This window comes from Kogia breviceps, chromosome 10 (assembly GCF_026419965.1).
Source record: "Kogia breviceps isolate mKogBre1 chromosome 10, mKogBre1 haplotype 1, whole genome shotgun sequence".
Taxonomy (NCBI): Eukaryota; Metazoa; Chordata; class Mammalia; order Artiodactyla; family Physeteridae; genus Kogia; species Kogia breviceps.
The window spans coordinates 68,785,438-68,808,599 of record NC_081319.1 but is presented as its reverse complement, the minus strand read 5'-3'; the positions used below and the strand labels follow the sequence as shown (position 1 = coordinate 68,808,599).

The window sequence follows — 23,162 nt, the reverse complement described above, 5'->3', positions numbered from 1 at the left end:
CAGAGTGGAGAGGGTCATGCACACAGTAGGTGTTCCTGAAACCAGTAACCCACAGATGGCTAGCTTTGGGAGAGATGCTGGAGGTCATCTGTGCCCTCTGAGGCCACCAGGCCATGAACTCCTACAGGACAGATTGTGCCTGACCACCGTGCCCCTAGGGCCTGTCCAGGGCCTGGCACAGAGTAGGTGCTCAGTAAATGCTTGCTGGCCTGTGCAGAGCACCACGTCATGGCCCAGGGGGCCCTGCGTGCTCCAGGTGATGGAAATGCATGGATATGTGGGCCTGAGGACACAGCCCCCCGCCCGTCGGCTATTCCTGGTCTCCTCGTCCACCATCCAGCTGCAGCACAGTGTCCTGGAAAGAAGACTCCAACAGACCCAGCCCGAATCCTGCCTCTGCCACTTTCCAGCCTTGCCTTTGGAGCCTCTGTTCCTCATCTGCCGTGAGAAAGGTCAGTGAAGCCACCAGTTGCTGGACTTACTAGGATGAGATGAGATAGTGCATGCCCCTCTCCAGAAGCATGGCTGGGGTCTGGACTCAGATCACCGCCCTACTGTGTATCCTTCAAGTCTTTCCCCTAACCCCTCTTGTCTCAGGGGTTTCCTCTGGACTGCAAGGGCTGGGTGGTCTCTGAGTCCCACAAACCAGGCTTTCTGCCCACCCTGCCCACACGGCCCCATCTGGGTGACCAGCCCCAGACTCTTCAGCAAGGGAGCCCTTTCCCAGGCTGTTCCCTTCTCATAGCTGGAGCCTGGGGCAGGGCAGGGCCTGGTGTCCACCAGGCAGGGGGAGGGCAAGAACCAACTGGAAGCCCTGTCTCTCTGTGGCTGACACAGGTCCCAGCCTTGTCTTTGCCATCACTCCCAGGCTACAGCTCCTAGGAGGGTGGGGATCCGAGGAGATGGAGGCAGCAATCTCACTGACCAACTGACCAACAGACAAAGACAGACTGCCCTTTCCAAAGTACATCCACTTCCTTTGCCATTCACCCATCACAAGGCCCCACCAGGATCCCCCAAGGCAGGATCAGCAGGGCAAGTATTATTTCCATTTCACAGAGGAGGTGAGGGAGGCCCAGAGGGGGCTAGTAAATGGCAGCGCCAAACCAAGCCCTGGGCCCTACCTCCCATCCAGTGCTCTTCACTCTCTGATGGACTAGTGCAAGAGAGGATGCACGCAGGGAGGGAAGCTCTGGAGCTGGCTGCTCCAGAAATCATAATCTGTGTTGGGTCTGAGGCTGCGGGCTGCTTGAGGGTCCCTGCCCTCGAGGAGTAGAATCTTGGCAAGAAAAGAAACACTGGGAAACAATTAGAGCACAAAGAATTGGGACGTGTGAGGTCTGCAAGCACTAGAGGGGACATGGGAAAGTTTTCTGGAGGAGAAAGCTCTTGAGATGGGTCTCGAAGGATGAGGATGCTTTTGATAGAAGTAGAAGAAATTCAGCTCCATTTGAACAACAGAAAAAGAGCATTACTGGTTCATCCAGGTATTCATGGAGTGATGGCTCTGCCAGGCTCCTTCTCTGGCTGTCTCAGCTCACACCCCCTGGAGGTGACAGCTCCCAATATTCACTCTAAAGCTTAGAAACCCCAGTGACCAGAGGGAATGTTATCTCAGTAGGTCAGAGCAAAGTTCCAGGATGGAGTGGGTGGTGTGTTGGACCCCAGGTCTGCAGCAGGTGATGTAGAGAAGGTATTGCCCATAACAGATGGGTGGGGCCTGGATGGGGGAGAACAGGAGGGGGCACATTTCACCCGCTGAGGGTTTGGCCAGAGGAGAATTGAAGAGGAGGACCAGCCTTGAGGAGCTGCGGACAGGAGGCAGGAGGTCCAGTAGACCCAATAACCTGTGCGAGAGACCTGGGACTTGACCCCAAGGGATCAAGGCGAGTAGTAAGAGGGTCCTATCAGGCGCAAGGTGATTGAGGAAACTACAGATTTGAGCTTATATCTGCTTCCCAGCTATGACCTTGGCATTTTAAACATTTGGGCCTCAGTTTCTTCACCTGAAAAATGGGCACAGTAATAGTTGCCTGGAAGGGCTGCTGTGGGGAGTAAGATGACGTGGCCTGTAGTTGGTGGTCACCAAGCCCTGGAACTTGCTGGTTCACAGAGCACTTTCACAACATTATTTCACCCCTCACCACAGCTCTGAGGGTTCCCAGGGGATGGGCAGAGGGGAGTCCAGCAGGTTCCAGCCAAAGTCACAAAGCTGACTTTGTGACAGAAACTAGGATGTGTATTGGGGTCAGATCCTGAGCTGGTGTCACAACACCATGCTGGATGGATCAAGGTGCTGAGGGGTGTGTGTCACCCAGAGTTCCCTAATTGGCCCTCCCTTCCCCTGGAGCCCACCGGAGTTGCCCCAGGTGGGCACCAAACCTGCCTTGAGCCCACCACTGACATCCACCCCAAGCAGCCTCTTAGCACCTTAGCCCATGTGAGCCCCAGCTGAGCAGATGGAGAGTCCTCTCCTTGCTACCTCTTGGATCTTTCCAGCTTCCAGAGGCACCCTTTGTTTCCTTACTCCAGACATGGGCTGGTAGAATCACAGTCCATGCTTAGCACAGCTTAGTCTGGTTCATCCATTCAGGCCCACCCATTTCTGAGGACACCTATGAAGTGCTCCTTTGGTCCCAGAGCAAAGCTGTACCAGCATTCAAGGGGCAGCCTTCCCAAAGTCAAGGTTTTCTGTAGTATAATCATTCCCCTTCCAAATGCCACCCAGCAGTGAAATATCCTCTCTGGCTTCAAGAGTATTCTATCTTCATCTATCTACCCATCTTCTGGTCTATCTCAAATAGAATCAAACTGGGCTTTGAATAATAAAGACCCCACTTAACAAAAGCCAAAGGTCTATTTTTCTCATAAAAGTCCTGAGGCAGGCAGTCCAAAGCCGTTTGAAGGTTTTATGCAGTCCTCAGAGACCTAAGCTCCTTCCAGCTCACTGCTCCTCCATCTTGTCTTCATGGTCCAAAATGGCAGCCAAGATTCCAGCCATCACAGCTGCATTCCAGGCAGTAAGACAGAGGAAGGATAAAGAAGAAGGAGGTGAATGGTACATGCTAGTTTACTTTTCTTTTTCTTGGTAGTTTACTTTTAAGAAAGATTCCTAGAAAATGACACATGACACTTCTACTTGGTCACACATCTAACTGCAATGGAGTCTGGGATAGTTTTAATTCCAGGTAGCCAAGTTCCCAGGTGAAAAGTAGGACTTGTTTACAGAGGAAAAGAGGAAAATGGACATTGGGGGTAACTATCTCTGATATCCCATCCCTTCAATAAGCATTTATTGGATACTCCTTGTACTTACCCATGTTATAGTACTAATATGATTAATACCTTAGTATCTCATGAGCTATGAACAGTGCCTGGTATATAATAAGTGCTCAGTGGCCATTACTATTACTGCATCAGAGTGCTGATATAAGCACAAGATTCTGTGAGAGTGGAGAGGAGGTCCCGCCTGGGAATGTAGGAGGTCTTTCTTTTTGCTTGATCCTGGAGGGCTGGGATGGTCAACTGTAGCCACTTTAGGACCTTGTGTTCCTCCCTGACCTCCATCCCATCCCACCTCAACCTTCTCTGGGGAATGACTCTGATAACTCTGATAACACCTAAGCATAGGCTCTCCAGGGTGAAAAGTGCAACCATATGTTGGAGGAATTTGGCATCGGTTAAGGTGAGGGGGCTAGTTCTGAAGACCCTGGAATCTTCCTGAAGCCCTAGAATACTCATACTGTAGGCAGTCACACAATTACTTCTGAAATTGGAAAATAACACTAAAACGCCTCCATCTGACAGCATGGGGGTTGCAGATGCTCTGCGCCCTTCTAAGGTGATCCAGAGGAAGGAAATGCCAGACTCTGCCCTCCGGGGACAGCCCTCAACCCACCTGGCAGGATGAGGAAGAAGCTGAGAGCTCAGCTACACGGCCTTCCTTGGACTCGTGGAGGTGGAAGAGCCTGGGCAGTGGGTGCCTGGGCTTGGGTACCTCCTTGCCTCCCCCTACAGGGACTATGGAGAGCAAGCTACTGCTGGCTGACCGCCACTCTGGGCCTGGGAAAGCAAGCTACCCATCCTTCCTGAGCACCAGTGTATGAGAGGCCTGTGCCAGGCCTCTCCGTGGGGCACGGAGAGCACGGGGTGGGTGGGCCCGTGAGCCTCAGGTCCCTTTCCCCAGGGTTCTCTGAAAGCTCCCTCCATCCCTGACCTGGGGAGCCAGATAATACCTCCTCCAGGAAGCCCTCACTGATTTCCCTTGCCAGGTGCCCACCCTCATTGTTCTCCCACAGCCCTCCATTGGGCTTTTTCCAATGCTGCTTTCTCAACTGTCCCCCACCCTTGGCTGATCCTTCTCAATATAGCCCCAGTGTCTTGCACATGAGATGAGCTCTGTAGCTAAGCATCAACTAATGAACAAGTGAGTGAACAAAAGAATGAGTGAGTGAGTGAGTTCCCTGGCTGCCAGGGTGTGGGTCCCCCAGCAAGGAGGCAGAGGCCTGCAAGGGTTAACCAGGAGCCCGCCTATGGTCTGAGGTAAGCAGGGAGCGTATTTGTTCAGGTAAATAAGGAAGAATTACTTATAATGGGAAATCAGGCCCCGGCCAACTTTTCATCTCATGCTGCCTGACTTCCTCCCAGCACATTCCTGCACTCCGCCTGTGTCCACACTGCCCCGCAGACCCAGTCCCCTGAGCCCACCGTGGCCGCCCTCGTAAGCCCCTCTGGCTGGGTCTTGCTCTGGTGCCAGCAGGTGGCCCTGGGCTGGGGGCAGGGGGCTCCCTACAAGGGCACGCAGCCCTGAGACCTCAAAGGGCCATACCTCAAGGGTGGCCAGTCCCCCAGCGGCCCACCCGATTGCCACCTCTGACCCCAGCCCTGCTGGCCCCTGGTACCACTGGCCCCCCAGATGCCTGGCTGAGACCCAACAGTGGCCCAAGCTGCCCACGCCTCCTCCTGGCCCCCGAGGTTGGCACTGCAGCAGACGACGACTCCTTGGGCGCCAGGCAGCTAACGGGTAAGTCTGGTAGGGGGCAGTGCCCTGCCATGGGGGCCTTCCTCTGCCAGCAGTGGAGAGGTGGGTGGTTGAGGGTGCTTTCAAAGCCAGAACTGGTCTCCTGGGCATCAGTGACCCTGATCTGGGTCGTTCACCTTCAGAAGCCCCTGATCCCTCTGCATGCTGCCCAGTCTGCCTCCCTGGGCTGACCCTAGAGCCTGGGTGGGCCCCCCTGGCCTGGAGAGGCCTGGGGTACCCCATGTCTGTGTGACCCCATCTGGGCTCCACATTGAGCCCAGCCTGGTCCAGCCTGAGGGGAGGCAGCTTTGTAGGTGCGGAGCCGCAGCCCTGAGACCGGGCCAGTTCTGCTTGGCTAACGAAACACAAGCAGCCTTTCTGCTGCTGCCAGCCACAGCTGCTCTGCCAAGGGAAGGGTCTCTCTGGGGCCTGGTCACGAGTTGGCAGGGGTTTGCTGGAGCCTAGAGGCTCAGGGCCAGGGCCAGGGTCCGGGTTGCAGCAGGGGGTACAGTCCCAGAACCCAGGGGCTGGGTGGGGCGGTGGTGGGCACAGGAGCCAGGGGATCTGGGAAGCTGGGGAGTAACCACCTGGGTGCTTGGGTCCCCAGGGAAGCGTGGGGCCTGTGGACCGGAGCCTGGGCACGTGAGGAAAGCAATGGGTTGGGGGGGACAGGGGTGCTTGAAGGTGATCATTTCTAGATTTGCCAGATGCCTCCTGTGGGGAGAGAGGGAAGTGGGTGGTGAGGATGACAGGGTAGAAAGCTGAAGGGTCTGGATGGCTGGGGGCTCCCCCTAAGCTGGACGAGGTGTGTGCATGCGTGCATGCTTGTGCATGTTGGGGAGGGGGAAGCACCCTGAGCTAGCCCCGGGCCTGTCACCTCGCTGCCCTCTGGGCCCAGCCAGCAGCCCGCACCCAGGCCACAGAGGCGTCGAGTGGCCTGTCCCCTGTATGATGGTCATGGCCTTTCTTCTCCTTGCTTAGGGCTGGGACTTGGCCTCATTTCCTGCCCCCACCTCCCCAATAAACGGCTTCACAGCAACCCCCAATAAAGCAACATCTCCCCTCGCCAGCTGCTCGGCTGAGTAACAAAGCAAACAGGCATCCGAGCTGCCCCAGTCCCAAGGTGGCGGGCAGGGATGGGCAGGAGACCCCCCACCAGACGGGGGTGCCCAGGCCACAGCTCAGCCTGGCTGGCCAGTCCCACTCGACCCCTGCCCACCTGGGGGAGGGGCTGGAGCCAGGAACTCCCAGCTTGGAGCCTCCCCACCCCCAACTCAGGGAACTTCAGGGAGAGGGAGCATCCTCAGAGCTCCCAGGGAAGTTGGGGTGATCTCTCACAGGGTGGGGGACCACCCTCCCCTTTGAGAGCCTGACAGGCGCTGTGAGGGTCCCAGAGCTGAAAACTCAGTCCCTGCCAGACTTGGTTATTCTATTACTGATTATAAAACACGTTGGCAGATGCGATGTCATTTGGTTGTCACAAGGACCCTCTGAATTATAGAACTTCTCTTGTCAACCGAGCCTGAGAGAATAGGGTGGCACTCAGTAGATGCTCAGTCAATGCAGAATGTGTGATGCTGGCAGTAAATAGAAGAACCAGGAGAACCCACTGTCCACCACTGAGGTCACTGCAGTTATAACATTAATAACCCTGAAACAACTAGAGCACAACTTTGTGCTAAATGACTTGGTGCAGCTTGAGTATAACCTGGGGACAAGGCCCTCTGGTGGAGGGCAAGAAGGGGCGGGTTAGGACCCACAGTGTGTGACCCTAGTCAAGTCACTTTTCCTCCCTCCACTTGCAGCTTCTTGCCTGTGAAATGAGAAGGTTGGACAAGGTGGCCTCCTTTGTTAAAGGAGGCTTCATGGAAGAGGCAACCAGGAGTGGGGTTTTGAAGGCTGTGTAGGAGCTGGTGGAGGCAGGCTGTCCATCTGGATTTGCCAGCTTTACAAGACTTGTGTGCTTTCCCAGACTTGTCTCCTAGGCTGAGGTCAAGGGAGGTAGGGGACTCTGGCTCTGGCTCCTCCTAGAGGCCAGGGAGGAGTGAGTGAGGCCAGCAGCTGCCCTGGTCTGGGCTAGAGAGCAGGCTGACCTCGGAGCAAGGTCCAGGCCTCTCCCACCACCATTTTCAGCTCTCCCCCAGACTCCACCCTTTGGCCCTGCCCCTCCCTCCACCATCACCACCTGCTTCTTCCTTTATTCCCCTCACTCTTCACCTTATTACCTTTCCCTCCCCTCTTCATCAGCCCCATCCCCTCACCTGCTCCCAGGTGCCACCAGCATGCCGGCTCAGCCCACCATAATTCACAAGGAATTTCCATTTGCCCTCCCCCTCAATCACCACAACCCCTTTAAGACATGCTCTTGACAGACCATTCAATAGATGGCACAACTGAGTCTCTTGCCCCAGTGCCAGACCTAGAGAGCAGGGAGTCAGGGCTCCAAACAGTGTGGGACCTTCCCCCTGCCCCCACCTGCACCACATTTCATGCCCCACCCTGTGCCCCCAGCCAGGTGAGTGACCTGTCAGGTGGAACAACTCTTCCCAAAGCAAACTTTGCACAAGCCGAGTTGCCCTGGGCTCTTCCTGACATTTAATGCCAAGCTCCTTCCCCTGCCTCGTTTGCATGTTCCCAGCCCAGGAGGTGCCCCCTGCCAGATTCTCCTCTGCCACTTCTCAGGGGCCTCCGGACTAGGGAAAGGTGAGCCTCCTCTTCCCTCTGGATCACTCCTTCCAGGCCAGGGACTCTGGTGGGGTCCTAATGGACCAGAGCCCACCCAGGGCTGTAGAAAGGAGTAATGAGGTTTCTCTGGGCACCACCAGAATCGAAGGGGCCCTTCCTTTTCCCTCCAGCTCTGGGGTTGAGGAGAGGGGTCTGGGAGTGACACTCTGAATTAGGGTCCCAGCACCTGGGACTGGTGACAGGGGTGGGGCCCAGGTCTCTGCTCTTGGGGCAGCGAGTTGGTCTGAGGGTTACTGAGATCCAGCTCTTCCTGCCTCTGACTTCCATTCCAAGTCAGGCTGACGGGCAAGATGGAGGTCATGGGGTCATAGACTCCAGACAGTGTCTGGGCCAGAAAAGCTCTGGGAGATGAGTTACCCAGTGGGAGAACAGAGGAGGAGACTGAGGCCCAGAGGGGACCAGGGGCTTCCCAGGGCCTTACATATGGTGGGAACAGGGCAGAATATGAATCCACATCTCCAGATGCTGAGGCCTCGAGTTCTTTCCAGACCACACACCCTTTGGAGCAAACTCAAATACAGGGGTGAGCTTGGGGCTGAGGTATGTCCCTGTACCTCCAGGCTTTAGGCATCGGTGCCCACCCAGACCTCCCCAGTGCGCCTTTTGTGGGGCTGGGGTTTTCTACGGCTGGGCCCGCAGGTAGCCTGAGCGAGGCGACAGGGGTGGTCAGCAGGGGTGATCCTAGAGGTCGGAAAATGCCAAGTCATCAGCACCATCTGGAAAGAGGGCGCCTTGAGTTCCAATCCCTGCCCAGTCACCATGGATACGTGCCTTGAGGGAGCCACCGCCCCCTGCCTGTCAGGTGGGAATAATCCTGGCTGCGCCACTGCCCCGGAAGACAGTGGGAGAGGCCAAGCAGTTTATTTAGTTGGACTTCACTTTTTCCCTGGCAGAGTTGGAAGAGATGTCAGTGGTGGGGTGTGTGTGGGGGGGTTGGGGGGGTTGGATGCCCATGGTACCCACACCACGGGAGCAAATGGGAGACAATGCTGGTACAAACATGCCTTCGGGCTCCTGGCTGCCCCTGGGAACTGTGGGCAAAGCAGACCTGACCATAATTCCTTGATGTTCCCCGACTCGTTTGTTTCCTATCCCCCATCCTCCTGCTACCTGGCCCTGTTCCCTAACTCCCTACTCCCAAGTCTCCCTGGGCCAGTGGGCTGGCTCCCCAAGTTAAATCTTCCCAAGTTGAACCTTTGCTCCTGCTAATCGGATCCAGCTAGTTTCTTTTTTTTTTTTTCTTTTTTTTTTTTTTTGCCCGCGCCGCGCGGCATGTGGGATCTTAGTTCCCTGACCCAGGGATCAAACCCGCGCCCTCAGCAATGAAAGCGTGGAGTCCTAACCACTGGGCAGCCAGGGAATTCCCTGGATCCAGCTAGTATGAAGAGCAGTTTCAAAGGACAAGGGAGCTGGGTTTTCATGGGAGGGCAGGAGTTGTCCAAGGAGCAGTGAGGGGGCTGGAGGGGGAGTAACAGTGTGGGAAGGGAATGTCTAGGGAGCAGGAAGGCTGAGGCCAGAGGCAGGGAGGGGTCAAGGAAGCTACACAGGTGCAGGCAGGCCCAGGGCACTGGATTGGGAAGGCCCGGCTTCTCTCCAAGGTGCTGACCAGCTGACTGGGGGTTGGGGGGACAGGCCCATGTGTCCCCTGGGCACTCTGCATGGCTCCTGGCCAGGTCCTGATCACACCCCCAAAGCCCCCTGATTCCGACCCATGACTGCAGGCCCAGAGGTTTGGAGGGAGGGAGGGAAGGGCTGACAGCAGTGGGGAAACTGGAGGAGGTCTGCCCCCAGTTGGTGGAGTAGGCGGCTCTGGGCAGAGTGGCAGGCTCTGTCTCACCCTGGCCCCAGCCTCTCGCCCTCAGCGCTCTTCTCACGGGGCCTGCAGCTGGGGTGCTGGGCTCTGGGCAGACTAAGGTTATGTCTCAGGATTGAGGTGGGGGGGTCAGGCATATTTACCCCACCCACCACCCCCTTGGGGGTAAGATCTGAGCCTGGATTGAGCAGGACCTGAGAGACAGGCTCCAACCCCATGACAGCCCAGGGCCTTAGTAAAGACTCTGGCAACTCCATTTCTCTGGAGCTGTGGTTTCAGGAGATATCTGAGCATCTTTTGCATGTCAGGATGGGAGTGAGAACTGGGAGGCCAGGGAGTTGCCTCCCAAGGGGTGGGAAACAGCTGCTGTAAGTCTCTAACTTTGGGTCTCTCTGCCTTCCTTCTCTTCTTGCTCTGCCTTCCTGGGAGAATGCGAGGCACCGAAAAGAAGTGGCCCAGATGGCTAATCCCTCTGGCTGCTACCCAGCGAATCTGCCCCGTTTCTGGGCCTTGACCTCCACCAGCTGTTACCAAATTTCTTTGTCTGAAGTCACAGCCAGTGCCTCTGAGGCAGGAGGTAGGCAGGACATGCTGAGCCTTAATCCAGACACGTGGCTTAATCCAGAAAAGATCAGCTCGATGTTTGGGAGCTGGAACCATTGCTCAGGAGACGGGCAGCCCCTCGGGGCCAGAGGCTGTCAGGAGGGACCTGGACCTGGCAAAGCCTGGGCTTGTCCCAGGACCCTAGGCCTATGGTGCAGTGGTCCTGGCTCTGCTGTGTGACTGTGGACACATCCCTGCCACTCTCTGAGCCTTATTTTCCCAGGGCACATGTGTCCCCATGGGTAGACAATCACCCATGAATGTAATCATGGCTGAATTGCATGGCACAGATGGGGAGAGCTGGAAAGTCAGAGGAGAAAGCTGCTGGGGACGGCTCCCTGGGGGAGGAGGGCTTTGGGCTAAACTGTGATGAGAAGGAAGCGGCATCTTGGGCAGGAGGATGACAAAACAGGAGAAAATAGCCATGTCATGCCCACAGCACAGGGGCCAAGGGAGAAGCACCGTTCTCATCAGAGCCTGGATATGCGGTCACCATGTTGATCTCTGGTTCTGGTCCAGACCCTGCCCCTAACCACTGAATACATCTGTTTCCCACTCTGGCGTTCATGTTCCCATCTATAGGGATCACATAGTATACGGTCCCTTCCAGCTCTGATTATCTGGCTCAGAGGTAGGCATCAGCCACTGGGATCAAGCAGGGCAGGCAGTGGGGAACCATGGGAGGTTCTAGAGCCCAGGGGTGCCTGGTGAAAGGGTTTTGGAGGGAAATGAACTTGACAGTGCAGTGGAGTGAGCAGTTAGGAGGTGGGAATGAAGTTTGGAGGATCAAGCTGCCTGATCAGGAGGTGGGCAGGACCCTGAGAAGATGGGACTGTCTGGAGCAGGAGCCTCAGAGGGAACGTGATACAATGAGCAGAGCCCGCACATGGCCAGCTGGGGACCTCGGGCAAGCTGCACAACCTCTCTGAGCCTCGCCGTCCACATCTATAAAACAGGGCTCTTGAGTCCCCTGTGGGTAGTAAAAGGGTAACATGTACCAACGCTCTGGGCCCAGGAGGTGCTCGCCGTGTGTTCTCTTCCCTCCCAAGTCCAGTCCTAGAGCCTGGAGGAGGTGCCAGGGATGCAGGCTGGGCACACCAGCCCCTGGCTCCCTGACCAGTAAACCCAGGTCCCCCACGCTGGGCTGCCGGGATCCGAGCCTTCTGCACCACCTCCCCACCTGCGGACAATCGGCTCTTGCCTCCTGCCGCATGGTTAATCATTAACTTTTTTTTCACTAGGTAGGTGTTGGAGCTGGGACCAAGCCTTGGTTGAGAGCAGGTTCCTTGGCATTTAGGAGCAAGGTGACGGGGAGCTGGAATGTGGGGTGTGGAGGAGGAGGTGGGAGTTCTCTGCTGGTGAAGGAGCCCCGGGCCAGGAGCAGGAAGTCGTTTATTTCTCTGCACCATAACTTCCCCAGCACAGCGTAGGAATGAGCCTAAGGCCTGAGCTGCCGCTCTCCAGGGAGGGAACGAAGGCCAGGGCTTCAAAGCTCACTTGACAAATGTGTCAGGGATGTGTCATCACGTCCCCACCTGGCAAATGCTGCCACCTGCTCTGCCCATTCATCCTCACTGACCCCTCACACCACTGTGCCCCGAAACACAGCAGCTGCCTCCCATACTACCTGTGGCTGAGGCCAAGCAAACAGGAGGGCCACGAGGGAAGCAATTTCCCCTGCTTCTTGGGAAAGGTTCCGTCTCCTTGGCACCCGGCCCAAGGTGTTGGCAGGGACTGTCCTAACGTGGCAGGCTGGGGAGTTCTGGGGACGTGGATGGGGCGGGAAGCAGGAAGGGGGTGATGAGGGAAGGGTGGGGTTCAGAGGGGCTCTCCAGGGGTGGGGCCACCCAGGGAGTAGGGTGTGGGCACAGGCTGGGGCAGGGACCCAGGGATAGAGCGGGCTGTTGGCTCTGCCTGGGTAAATAATATGGACCCACAGCACACACATGTGTTTGCACAGAAGGACTTGAAATGATTCCAGGCCTGCCCTCTGTCCCCTGCAACCCTGGCTGCCCGATCCCTGCCCACCCCACCCCACCCTGACCTCTCCTTCCTAGTCACTTAAAGGAGCCATTGAAAGGGAGATGCAAAATGAAAGTGAACACTCTTCTCTCTTTCTTGCATTCTCTCCGCCACGGAAAAGCAGGGCCGCCATGTACAGTTGGGAAGGTTGGGCACTGCACAAGATGGGGGACAAGGGTGAGGTGGAGTTCCACTTGGGCTCCATTCACCAAGCCATGCCACCCAGAGAGAAAAGGGCATCATTTTCTGAGTTGTACACAGTTGCACTAGCTGCAGCCCTAGAGAAGCCAGAGCCTTCCAAACGGGGTTCTCTCTCTGCCTCACCTGCACGTTGAGGCTGAGCAAGTCAGCCTCACGAGGTGACTGGAGAAGGGCCAGGGAGCCCCCACCCCATGGTCCTGGTGCAGTGCAGCAAATCCCACCGTTAGGGAGTCTACCAGTCCTTCCAGTAAAGCCTACCCCTCTTACTGGCCAGATGCCTTCAAAGCAGCAATTTGCAAACTTGAACACTCATCAGAATCACCCAACGGACCTGTAGAAACACATTGCTAGGAATTCCCTGGCGGTACAGTGGTTAGGACTCTGTGCTTCCATGGCAGGGGGCCCAGGTTCAGTGATCAGGGAAGGGAGTTACCGTAAGCAGTGGGGTACAGCCAAAAAAAAAAAAGACAGAAAAGCATTGCTGGGCTTCCTCTGCTCCACTTTCCCCACTCCCCACCCCCACCCCCACCTCCCCACCGAGCTTCTGATTCAGTAGCTCTGATGTGGGCCTGAGAATCCAAGTTCCTCAAAAGTTCCTAGGTGGTGCTGATGCGGCTGGTCCCGGCACCACATTTTGAGAACACTGTTTAAAATGCAAATACCCCCAAGAAAGGACACACATTAACTTGCCCTTAACAGATTTATCTGCTCCTTTCCTCCTTTCGGAATGATCCCCCGTATTATGGGGAACATATGTTGTTGGTAATCTTCCACCTCTGTCCTGATTTATTCTTGAGTTTTGAGCCCACAAATCATGGAAATATCCCAGGGACCCCAGTTCTTTGGTGTATGTACATCTCGCAAGTTCCCTGCCTCACCCAAACCACGGACTCCAATATGGGGCTCAGAGAAAAGGGTCCAGGGGAAGCAGAGCCTGGGGACCCATGGGGAGGGACACTGTAGTTTCTCGTGTTGAGGCCAAATGGTGCCCCTTGGGAGGCATTGGGGCGGCAGGTAGGAGTGGGGTCTGACTCGCTGAGGGACTCATTTGTCCCCCAGGGCCTGGGCCTTCTGACCAGCCTCTGCAGCTGTGGGGAAAGTGGGCCTGTAGGTCTGCACCTGGCACCTCCCACCTTGGGAGCTGTGAGTTCTTCTGGGTGTGAGGGGAGAGAAGAGGGCCTGGGAGCTGGGAGGGGCTGGGGAAGCACCTTTCGGGGAAGCACCTTTCAGGAAAGGACAAGGAGGGTGGGTACCAGGAACCCAGCCCTGAGTAGGGGCGGGGCCAAGCACACCTGTACGTTGTTGTTCAGTGACCACCTCAGCAGCGTTAGGCCGGGAATTTATTCGCAACCCCCAAGCGGCCCTGTGGGAGAGGAAGGGGGCGCGCCTTCCCACCCTGAGAGGAGATTCTACCCTGCCACATCCCTCACTTGCTCCTTTCATTCTTCACTGGGCTGGTGGAGATGATGGTGACCTTCTCCCTTCCCTACCCCCTCCGAGGGCAGAGTAAAAGAAAACAAGCTTTGCCACAGCAGAAAAGATTACGTTAGCTCTTAGAAGGAGCTTCCTCGACAGGACAGGGGACTGGGATCTGGCAGGGGGCCGGCCCAGGGACAGAGGGCTGGATATTAAAGACTTTTTGTCCAGGCCTCAGTTTGCTCATCTGCCAAATGGTACTAATCGTGCCTTCCATTGTGAGGACTGAAAGAGGTCAAGAACCTCAGAAGATTGTTTTAAACAGGCTACACGTGTAAATATTTGCTGCTCGCAGCCAACCTGGCTTCCCTGGGGAGTAAGAGAGCTGTCTGTTTACAGTCCTGCCCCCACTCCCATCCCACTGGCTTTCCAGCCACAAGACCTGTTTGCCCAGCCCTGTCCCAGCTGCCCAGTGACCCGGAAGCCCCAACTCTCTCCCAGGCCCAGCCACTGCCCGCTGGGCTCCTCATCTCTGTAACCAGCTTAGCAGCCCCCATGGGGATGGGGAAGCAGCCAGGACCTGACTCTCCTTCCTTTTTTATTTCTGTAGACGCAGCCGCCAGCCCAAGCAGCAGCGGCATGGGCAGCGCCAGCCCAGGCCTGAGTGGCGTCCCCCCCAGCCTCCTCCTGCTGCCCCCCGACACTGTGCTACGGACTGGCCTGGAGAAGGTGGCAGTGGGGGAAGGGGCACTGGGGCCCGAGAGACGGGACTGGAGCCCCAGCCCACCTGCCACACCTGAGCAGGGCCTGTCCACCTTCTACCTCTCCTACTTCGACATGCTGTACTCTGAGGACAGCAGCTGGGTGGCCAAGGGCCCCGGGGCCAGCACTCGGGAGGAGCTGCCTGACGAGCCCGAGCAGTGCCCCGTCATCGACAGCCAAGCCCCGGCGGGCAGCCTGGACCTGGCATCGGGTGGGCTGACCCTGGAGGAGCATTCACTGGAGCAGGTGCAGTCCATGGTGGTGGGCGAGGTGCTCAAGGACATCGAGACGGCCTGCAAGCTGCTCAACATCACGGCAGGTGAGCCCCTCCTCACGCCCCCCTCCGCCAGGGGGACACAGGCCAGCAGAGGTCTCAGGGAGGTGTGGGGGCACTGCCTGGTGCACTGTGGTCACCCCCAGAGATACTGGTGCTTCTACACATACACTCAGCCCCTAACACACAGCAGCTGTGAGCCTGGGATCCAAGGTTCCCACTCTCTCTGTGCCTCAACTGCACCAGCCCAGTATACCCAATTGGTAGGTGCCAGGTGAAGCAAATATGAGCTCTACACCATCTGGCCCACCTCCTCCTCTCACACTTAAATCCACTCTCCCCTTATTCACTCTGCTCCAGCCATTCCTGTCTCTTTGCTGTTACCACAACACACACACCTCAGGACCTTTGCACTTGCTGGTCCCTCAACCCAGAGCACTCTTCCCCCACATACCTACCTGGCTCACCCCTCACCTCCTTCAGGTCTTGATTCAAATGGCACCATCTCAATGAGGCCTTTCCTGATCCCTCTATTGAAATTGCTGCCCATACCCCACCCCCCGTCTTATTCCTCCAACCTGCTTTATTTCTCTCACCTTTCATACCGTCTGATATGCTGCATATTTATCTTGTTTCCTGACTGTCTCCCCCACTGGACTGTACATGCCCCAAGGGCAGGGATTTTCATTTGTTTTGTTCACTGCTACATCCCCAGTTCCTAGGATGTTACCTTGTACATAATAGATGCTCAATAAACAATAACTTAATATATCAGGCCCTGTTCTAGCACTGGGGAATTCAGCGTGAACATAGCACAAAGGCTCCTTCATTCACGAAGCTAATGTTACAGTGACGAAACAGATCATAAATAAATAGGATAATGTATCACTGGTCCAGTGGGGATGATGGCTCTGATGAGAGGTGCACATCAGCTGGCCAGGCACGTGTCTGCGAGGGCCTGGAAGGTGTGGTTACAGAGCTTATGCTACTGGTTGAGGGGCTGCTGGGTCTCCAGTCCCCTGTCCCTCCATCATCTCTCCAGCTTTGGGCAAGCCTGACGCATCTCCTGTGCCTTTGGGCCCTGGCATCTGAGATTCCCACACAGGAGGGGTCTTCAGGCCTCCCTCAGGCCTGCCTCCTCCTCAGTGTGACCCGGGCCCAGGCCCTGCCCCCCAGTAGTCCCAGCTGGGGTCCCGCCTTGAGGCAGCTCCTGCCCAGGCCCCATCCTCCAGTGGCCCAATGCCAGCCCCCAATCCGGGAGCTTTTCCCACGGTGCCTCCGCTCCCACACCGAGTTGGGGAGGGCCCTGCCCTCTAAACAATAGGGACAGAAACAAATTGCTTTGACCCTGAGGAAGAAAATGGGTTTATAAAGTGGGGGCAGGCCAGTCTGCAGGTCACCCAGCTTAGACCACAGCGTTCACTTGGCGGCCCCATTGTGTCTGTGCCCTCAGCTTGACCACCACCCACGTGCCCTGCTGGGCTCACCCCAGGGCAGCTCCCCAGGGAGACTTACAGGACCAAGCCAGCCACTTGCCTCCGGGCCTTGGCCCCATGGTCACCCTGTACCCTGCCACCACTCCCCCACATTTGGTGCACGTGCACTGAGCAGCTCCCCAGCACCCAGCCCTTTGTTAGGTGTTGGACGAGGCAATGGAACTCTCTCTGTGCCTCAGTTTCCTCATCTGTAAAATACAGTGCGGGTGGAGAGTGGGGTTTGTAGAGCTAATTCTTGGTTGGATTTTTCTCTGGTTCTTTGAAGGGTTTGGGGAAGGCAAGAGGCATCTGGGAAAGAAAGAAGCGTGGGTGTTTCTGGTTTAATATCACTGTCCCCTCCAGGGCTGCGGCTCCCCAGAAGGCCCTTTGGAGGGGCTGGAGGGGTCTGGGAGGACCTGAGGTCCAGGTGAGATGGGGGTGCAGAGGCCCCAGGCTGCCCTGCCCTGAGCCATGTTTGCTTCAAGGGCCCTGGCTCCTTCCTCTCACTACCCCCTTCCTCGGTACCCCCTCCATGGAGCCCCTCAAGGCCCCATGTGGCCTGGCCTGGCCCCATCCCAGGAGTGCATGGTCCCAGGCCACCAGTTCCCACGGGGGCTCCATCAGAGCAGAGAGGCCACCTTGGGGGTGGTGCCCTCAAGCAGCCTCCGGGGCTGAAGGAGTATCTCTTGCCCAGACCCCGTGGACTGGAGCCCTGGCAACGTGCAGAAGTGGCTCCTGTGGACGGAGCACCAGTACCGGCTGCCCTCCGTGGGCAAGGCCTTCCAGGAGCTGGGGGGTAAGGAGCTGTGTGCCATGTCGGAGGAGCAGTTCCGCCAGCGCTCACCCCTGGGCGGGGACGTGCTGCACGCCCACCTGGACATCTGGAAATCAGGTGGGACAGGCATGGGTAGAATGCCCCCCCACCCCACCCCCACTGCGGGCTCCAAGCCAGGGACACCAAGGGGAACGGTTAGGTCAGCATGCCAGTCCGGAGGCTACACTCCACTGGGTAGGCAGCCCCTTGTCCCAATCTGGGTTCTGTTCTGAATCCCAACCCCAATGACAGCTGCCTCCCTGGATCCTGGGTGAACCCTCCAGCCCCGACCCCACTGCCTACCCCGGTCAAGGCCATAGCACTTAGGACAGAGCACATGGGAAGTTCCAATTAGAAGTTAGACTGTGAGGACAGAGGACATCAGATACTCTAAGTCCTTCTTCTTTGTCCTTTTTAAAATTTTGTGTTTGTTTTGTGTTGTTTTCATTAAAGAAGAAATGAGGTGATACATGTGTGGGAGTTTTTAAAAGACCATCGTGAACAACAGTATACCATGAAGAATAACCCTCCCTCCCACCTACCCCGGCCCTCCAATCCCCCTCCCTAGAGGCAACCACTGTTGCCAGTTTCGTGAGTACCTTGCCAAGGAAAGTCTATGCATATACAAGCAAGAGTGTGACTTCTACCCCTTTCTAACATGAATAGTACGAGTATCACGCTGTTCTGCACTGAACAGCATATCTTGGATCTTGTTTCCCATCACTGTCTATGCAGCTGCCCCAGTTTTGATGGCTGCATGCCAACCCCTTAATGTTTACTTGGTCTCAATCTTATCGGGCGCCCAGTGTGCCCTGCACAGAGCCGTGCACTTCAGAGGGGTCAGTCTTCGCTCCACGAGTCAAGGCCCCTGCCCCTCAGGGCCCAGGGTGAATAAGAGGACAGGTCCCACTCTTATGGCCCAGAAACCAGTGTCCTGCGCCAGCCCAGGCCCCTTGCCGGGGTCTAGCAAGAGCAGTGGACAGTGCCAGGCTGAGCCGGGTGGGGGTGAGGGCAGAAGCTGGCGGCCTCCACCTCTCACTGCTTCTCCGGGGAGGGGGTCAGGTGGAGAGCAGGAGGGGACGGTGGTGCTCAGGGAGCTTGGCAGCTGGAGGGCAGGGAGTGTTTTTATTATGCTGGGTACCATGCAGGCTGATTCACCACCCTGCATCCTTGTGAGACCTGTGAGGGGGTGTCCCAGCCCCATTCCACAGGTTACAGAAGGGAGGCAAAGCAAGGCTTGACTTGCACTCCTCTCTGAACAAGGGGCTGCCTGCAGGGCCTCTAAGGCCCCTCCCAGCTCCGAAATCCTACATTTTCTTCCAGGAGGAGGCTCTGTAAACAGCTGGTCTTCACAGGCTGGCAGGAGGGAGGGAGAAGCCCCCCCAACAGGGGGGCTTCTCTGGCCCCACAGTTCCACCCAAATGTCCTCCTCCTCCCTTGGGGGGGTCTCTCTGGTCCCCAACATCCTCTCCTTGTCCCACAGCGGCCTGGATGAAAGAGAGGACGTCCCTGGGGGCGATTCACTACTGTGGTGAGTCGGGCAGAGAAGGGAGGTGGCCGGGGCTCTGGGGTCTGGGGGTGGGCTGGGACAGCCATTGAAGAAGGGGGCTCCCCACTCACCGCCACCCTCCCTGGCTGCCCAGCGTCGACCAGTGAAGAGAGCTGGACGGACAGCGAGGTGGACTCGTCCTGCTCCGGACAGCCCATCCACCTGTGGCAGTTTCTCAAGGAACTGCTGCTGAAGCCACACAGCTATGGCCGCTTCATCCGGTGGCTCAACAAGGAGAAGGGTGAGCAGTGCCAGGGGCAGGAGGGGAGAGGGCTGCTGGGGGTCTGCGGTCCTGCCAGGTGCTGGGCAGGGAGGGCTGGGGGCGGGGCAGAGGGCTGGAGCTGCCCCCACCTTTGCCCTGAATGCCACACGTGCACTCTCACTGGACTGGCCCAGGGTCTGCGTGCCATCTGTGTCCACGCGTGTTCCCCGGCTGGGCTCTGCCTGTTGAGGGTCCCCAGTGACACACAGTGCCTGGGACATAGCAGGGCCTTAAAACTCTGCTGAGAACCGGACACGGTCTTTACCCTCAAAACATCAGAGCGTGACGGAAGGAGACTGATGGTGTCCAATGAAAAATACAGTGCTGGCAACAGAGGTAATATTTAGATTTTCAAGTAGCCACAATTAAAAATTTTTTTAAACAGGTGAATTTAATTTTAATACTACATCAATTTAATCCAATATTTTAAATTCATATAATTTCGACATATAATCGATATAAAAATTATTAATGAGATATTTCCTAAGTCTTTGAAATCTGGTAAAAATTTTATGCTTACAGCACATCGCACTTCAGACCAGCCACATTTCAAGGGCTAAGAGCCACATGTGGCTAGTGACGACCACATTGGACCAGCAACAGGGCTGGATGGTGTGCAGGTGTGTGTTTTAGAAAAGGCTCAGAGCCAAGAAACCTGGGTTCTAGGCCCCCTCCTGCCATTAGTAGCTGTGGGTGCCTGGACCCCAGTCTTCATGTCTGTGAAATGGACTAGATTCATTCATCCAGCAAACCTTCCTTGAGCACCTCCTCTGGTTCCACACTTGCTCGGCCGACATTTATGGAAGGTTACAGTGTCCTGAGGGTATGGGGAGAATTCAGAGGTTACCCCATCCTCCAGGGACCTACAGTCTTGTAGGAGAACCGGCAGTGAAATGAGCTGGTGTGCAGAATGTGTTGGGCTGTGATGGGGTCAGCTGTGCCTGGGTCCAGGAGGGCTTCACAGAGGAGTGACTCTGGGGCTGAGTGTGGAGCACGGGAAGGGGTTAGGAGGGGTGGAAAAGTTCCTGCACAAGGTGTGGTGATCCCGTGTGTATATTTGAGACTGAGCCGGTACTCCAGGGAGACTGTCCCATGAGGGCAGGGAGATCAGGGAGGGCGGGGTGGTCTGGGAAGCCTGCCTGGAGAGGGTGTGCTGACCTGGGCTTTGCCAGGTGGTTTAGAATAACTGGGGGTATTAATGAGTAATAGTTCATCCTAAGGGGTACTTCCTTTGGGCTCTGCTCTAAGCGCTTTCTGTACCCACTCAACAACATGGTGATCACTACAACCCCCTCTTACTGACAGGAAAACGGGGTCTCAGACAACTTCTAAAGGTAGAAAATGGCAGAGCCAGGATTCCAACCCAGGTCAGCCTGGCTCCAGATCCACTCTTTCCACCATCTCCTACCAATTAATCCTGCCAGGAAGGGCTGTGTGGGCTTGAAGTGTCTGAGAATCGCAAAGAGGTCTTTCAGGCTAGGGAACTGCACGGGTGACCTTGCCAAATGAGCCGTGTCCGCAGCCCGGAGCCCCGCAGGGCTTCTGCATAGGGTGTGCATACCCCACGCTTAGGAGCAGAGGCTGGCAAGGATCAGGCCCTCAGGGCCCCAAGTCGCCAACCAACGTATGCAGGTTCACCCTGAACCAGGAGGTCTGTGAGTCCGTGGTAGGATTTACCACTTCCTGGGCCCTGTGGAACACCCTTCTCACATGTTCCTTTAACCCTCACCACAACCATGGGAGAAGGTATCGTGGCCCACCGCCTGGCCCTACCCCGGGTGACTCTAGCTCCCCTGGCTGCGAGAGACTGACCTGCTGGTCTTGGTCTTTCTCCTTCCTGCCACCCCGCCTGCACTGCTGGCTCTCTCTGGGCCCTCCTGCTGCCCCAGGCATCTTCAAAATCGAGGACTCCGCGCAGGTGGCCCGGCTGTGGGGCATCCGCAAGAACCGCCCTGCCATGAACTACGACAAGCTGAGCCGCTCCATCCGCCAGTATTACAAGAAGGGCATCATCCGCAAGCCGGACATCTCCCAGCGCCTGGTCTACCAGTTCGTGCACCCCATCTGAGTGCTGCGGCCAGGCCCCAGGCCCGAACCTTGCCCTTGCCAGACCTCCCTCCTGCCTGCCCTGCCTCAGCCAGATCCTGAGCTGAGGGACAGGGCAGTCTGCTGGCATCCGGAGTTCAAGGTCAGGGAGGGGATGGCCCCTCGCTCCACGGGTGTCAGTGAGCTCTCTGGGGCCCGAGGGACCCCGGGGTGGGCGTGCTTTTTCCCTGGGCCCGACTGCTCCTGCACCCAGTCCACTGGAGGACAGGGGAAGCCAGGGCTGTTCTCAGTGTTCATGGCACCCCAGGGAAGGCCCTCCCTCCACCCAGCCTCTGACCCCAGAAGTTCCAGAGCAGAGCCAACAGAATGGCAGTGACTTGGCCAAGGCCACTCGCAGTCCAGTGCCCTCTGCCACCCATTCTGTACCGTGCCTGGCATGGTGCGGGGACATCTACACCCCCAAGTTGGGAAGCCAGGGGTGCCCTGGGGACGGATAATAAAGATACTAGAGAATTGACATGGCCCCAGTGTCCTACTGTAGGGTGAGGGAGTGGCACAGCCTGGAGGCCATCAATGCTCAAATGGCTGTGGTCACAGGGGCCTGGGGTGGTCAAGGGAGGCTTCCTGGGGGAGGTGGCATTGAGCTGAGCCTAAAGGGAAAGGGGCAGTTGATTGGTAGAAGCAGTGGGAGAGAGGCAGTGAGTCCTCAAGGCCGAGGGGCTGGACTTGCCCTCATCTCCCCTGACCTGGTGTCGGCTGGAAGGAGGGCGTGGGCTGGGGCTGAAAAGGGTCTACGGCAGGACTGGAGAGATGGTGGCGTCCTTCCCACCCTCCTGCTCTGCTGTAGGTCAGGACTTTCCCCTGGGGTGGGCCAAGGGCTGCCCCTCTTGTGAGGGGGTCCACAGCCCTTGCCTCTGCTTGGCCAGCTGAAGGGGCTCTGGGTTGGGCAGCAGGGCTGTGGGAGAGGATGGGGCCTTCAGTCTTCCTCATGAGACACTGGCTCTGCAGCAAACAAGAGTGGAAGAGAGGTTGGCTTGCTGGCAATTTCTCTCTTGAGAGAAGCCACAGACCTCCTCAGGGGCGCTGAAGCTGTGAGCCCTGCAAGCTGGGTGTGAGGGGCCAGGGCTCCTGACGGGAAAAAGGGGTGGGTCTGAGTGTTCATTTGTGTGCTTGGGGAGATGGAACCCACCGCCTTCTTTCCTGGGCAAAGCAACTCGGCTTCCTCATGCTCCCCTCACGTTTGTTCATCCAGCTCAGCTGACCTGAGGGCTGACTAGGCGGCCAGGTGCTTCCACTGCTTTTTGTCATTAACCTTCCCAACAAAACTGGGAGGTAAGGGTCACCCCCCCACACGCTACTTTGCAGCTGATGAAACTGAGGCTCGCAGCAGTCAAGTGCTTGCTCACAGTCACACAGCCAATCAGCGGCAGAACCAAGAACTGAATCCACTCTGTCCCTCCACGCCTCCTGCTCTGTCAGCGCCCTTAGCCTCTGTAATGCTTAGCTTCTGATGACAGGTTTCCAGGAGACAGCCCAGGGCCACCCACACCACTGAGGGTTAAATGCTGCCCTGTACTGCACCTTCTGCCCTCGGCAATTTTATTGTCTCCAGAAGAAAGTTTACTCCTGGCAGTGAGCAAACAGCACCTTGGCATCTGTCAGCTGGGATTGCACTGGGAGGAGGAGGAGGAGGAGGAGGCCCTGCCCCAGGCCAGTGTCTCTCTGGGCCCCTGCTGTCTGCCCACCCCCGGGGAGGGGGCAGACTGGGCCCTGGCCAGAACCCAGCTTGGCTCTGCTGAACTGCCGAACTGGTTTTGTCTCCGGCCTGCCCACCCTGCCCCCAAGTCCCTGGAGCCACCTGCTTGCACGTCCCCAGCTGGGCCTGGGCCTGGAGAGGCCTCAGATCTCAGGCTGGGGCTGGGAGGGAGGGAGGAGGAGGATTAGGGGTGAGGAGTGGGGAGCTGGAGCCACTCCAGAACGCAGAGCTGTGGGGGGGCTTGGGTGGGGCAGCTCCCTGCTGTGTGGATCTGCAGGAGGCACAGAGGCACACACCCATCCAGTGACACCTCGTGTGCTGGCAGCAAACTCCGGAATCCTCTTTCTCCTTCACACACCTGCCTGTCAGAACTGCATCTAGCCTAGGTACTCCCTGACCTTTTG

At 57.0% G+C, this 23,162-nt stretch overlaps 1 protein-coding gene across 3 annotated transcripts; it reads left to right on the top strand.

The window, feature by feature from the left end:
- The first annotated feature begins 223 nt into the window (after nucleotides 1-223).
- On the top strand, nucleotides 224-21,518 carry SPDEF (SAM pointed domain containing ETS transcription factor). 3 transcript variants are annotated; one of them, XM_067043131.1, is made up of 7 exons: nucleotides 224-452; nucleotides 14,431-14,901; nucleotides 17,026-17,223; nucleotides 18,629-18,676; nucleotides 18,789-18,935; nucleotides 19,236-19,292; nucleotides 20,846-21,509. In XM_067043131.1, the coding sequence occupies exons 1-7, from the start codon at nucleotides 260-262 to the stop codon at nucleotides 21,022-21,024; spliced, it is 1,293 nt and encodes a 430-aa protein (XP_066899232.1). In that variant the 5' UTR covers nucleotides 224-259; the 3' UTR covers nucleotides 21,025-21,509. The 3 variants fall into 3 exon arrangements, with proteins under 3 accessions (XP_066899232.1, XP_066899233.1, XP_066899234.1); XM_067043132.1 differs by lacking the exon at nucleotides 19,236-19,292 and having other exon boundaries at nucleotides 20,846-21,518; XM_067043133.1 differs by lacking the exons at nucleotides 224-452; nucleotides 19,236-19,292 and adding an exon at nucleotides 4,613-5,023 and having other exon boundaries at nucleotides 20,846-21,518.
- Nucleotides 21,519-23,162: the final 1,644 nt, after the last annotated feature.

What these genes read in the sequence shown, in the direction of transcription:
- SPDEF (XM_067043131.1), top strand. Translation starts at nt 260, where the DNA reads ATGGAAATGCATGGATATGTGGGCCTGAGGACACAGCCCCCCGCCCGT. An exon ending in CCTCATCTGCCGTGAGAAAG is followed by an intron (nt 453 to 14,430) that starts GTCAGTGAAGCC and finishes TTATTTCTGTAG; the next exon opens with ACGCAGCCGCCAGCCCAAGC. An exon ending in GTGGCTCAACAAGGAGAAGG is followed by an intron (nt 18,936 to 19,235) that starts GTGAGCAGTGCC and finishes TCAAAACATCAG; the next exon opens with AGCGTGACGGAAGGAGACTG.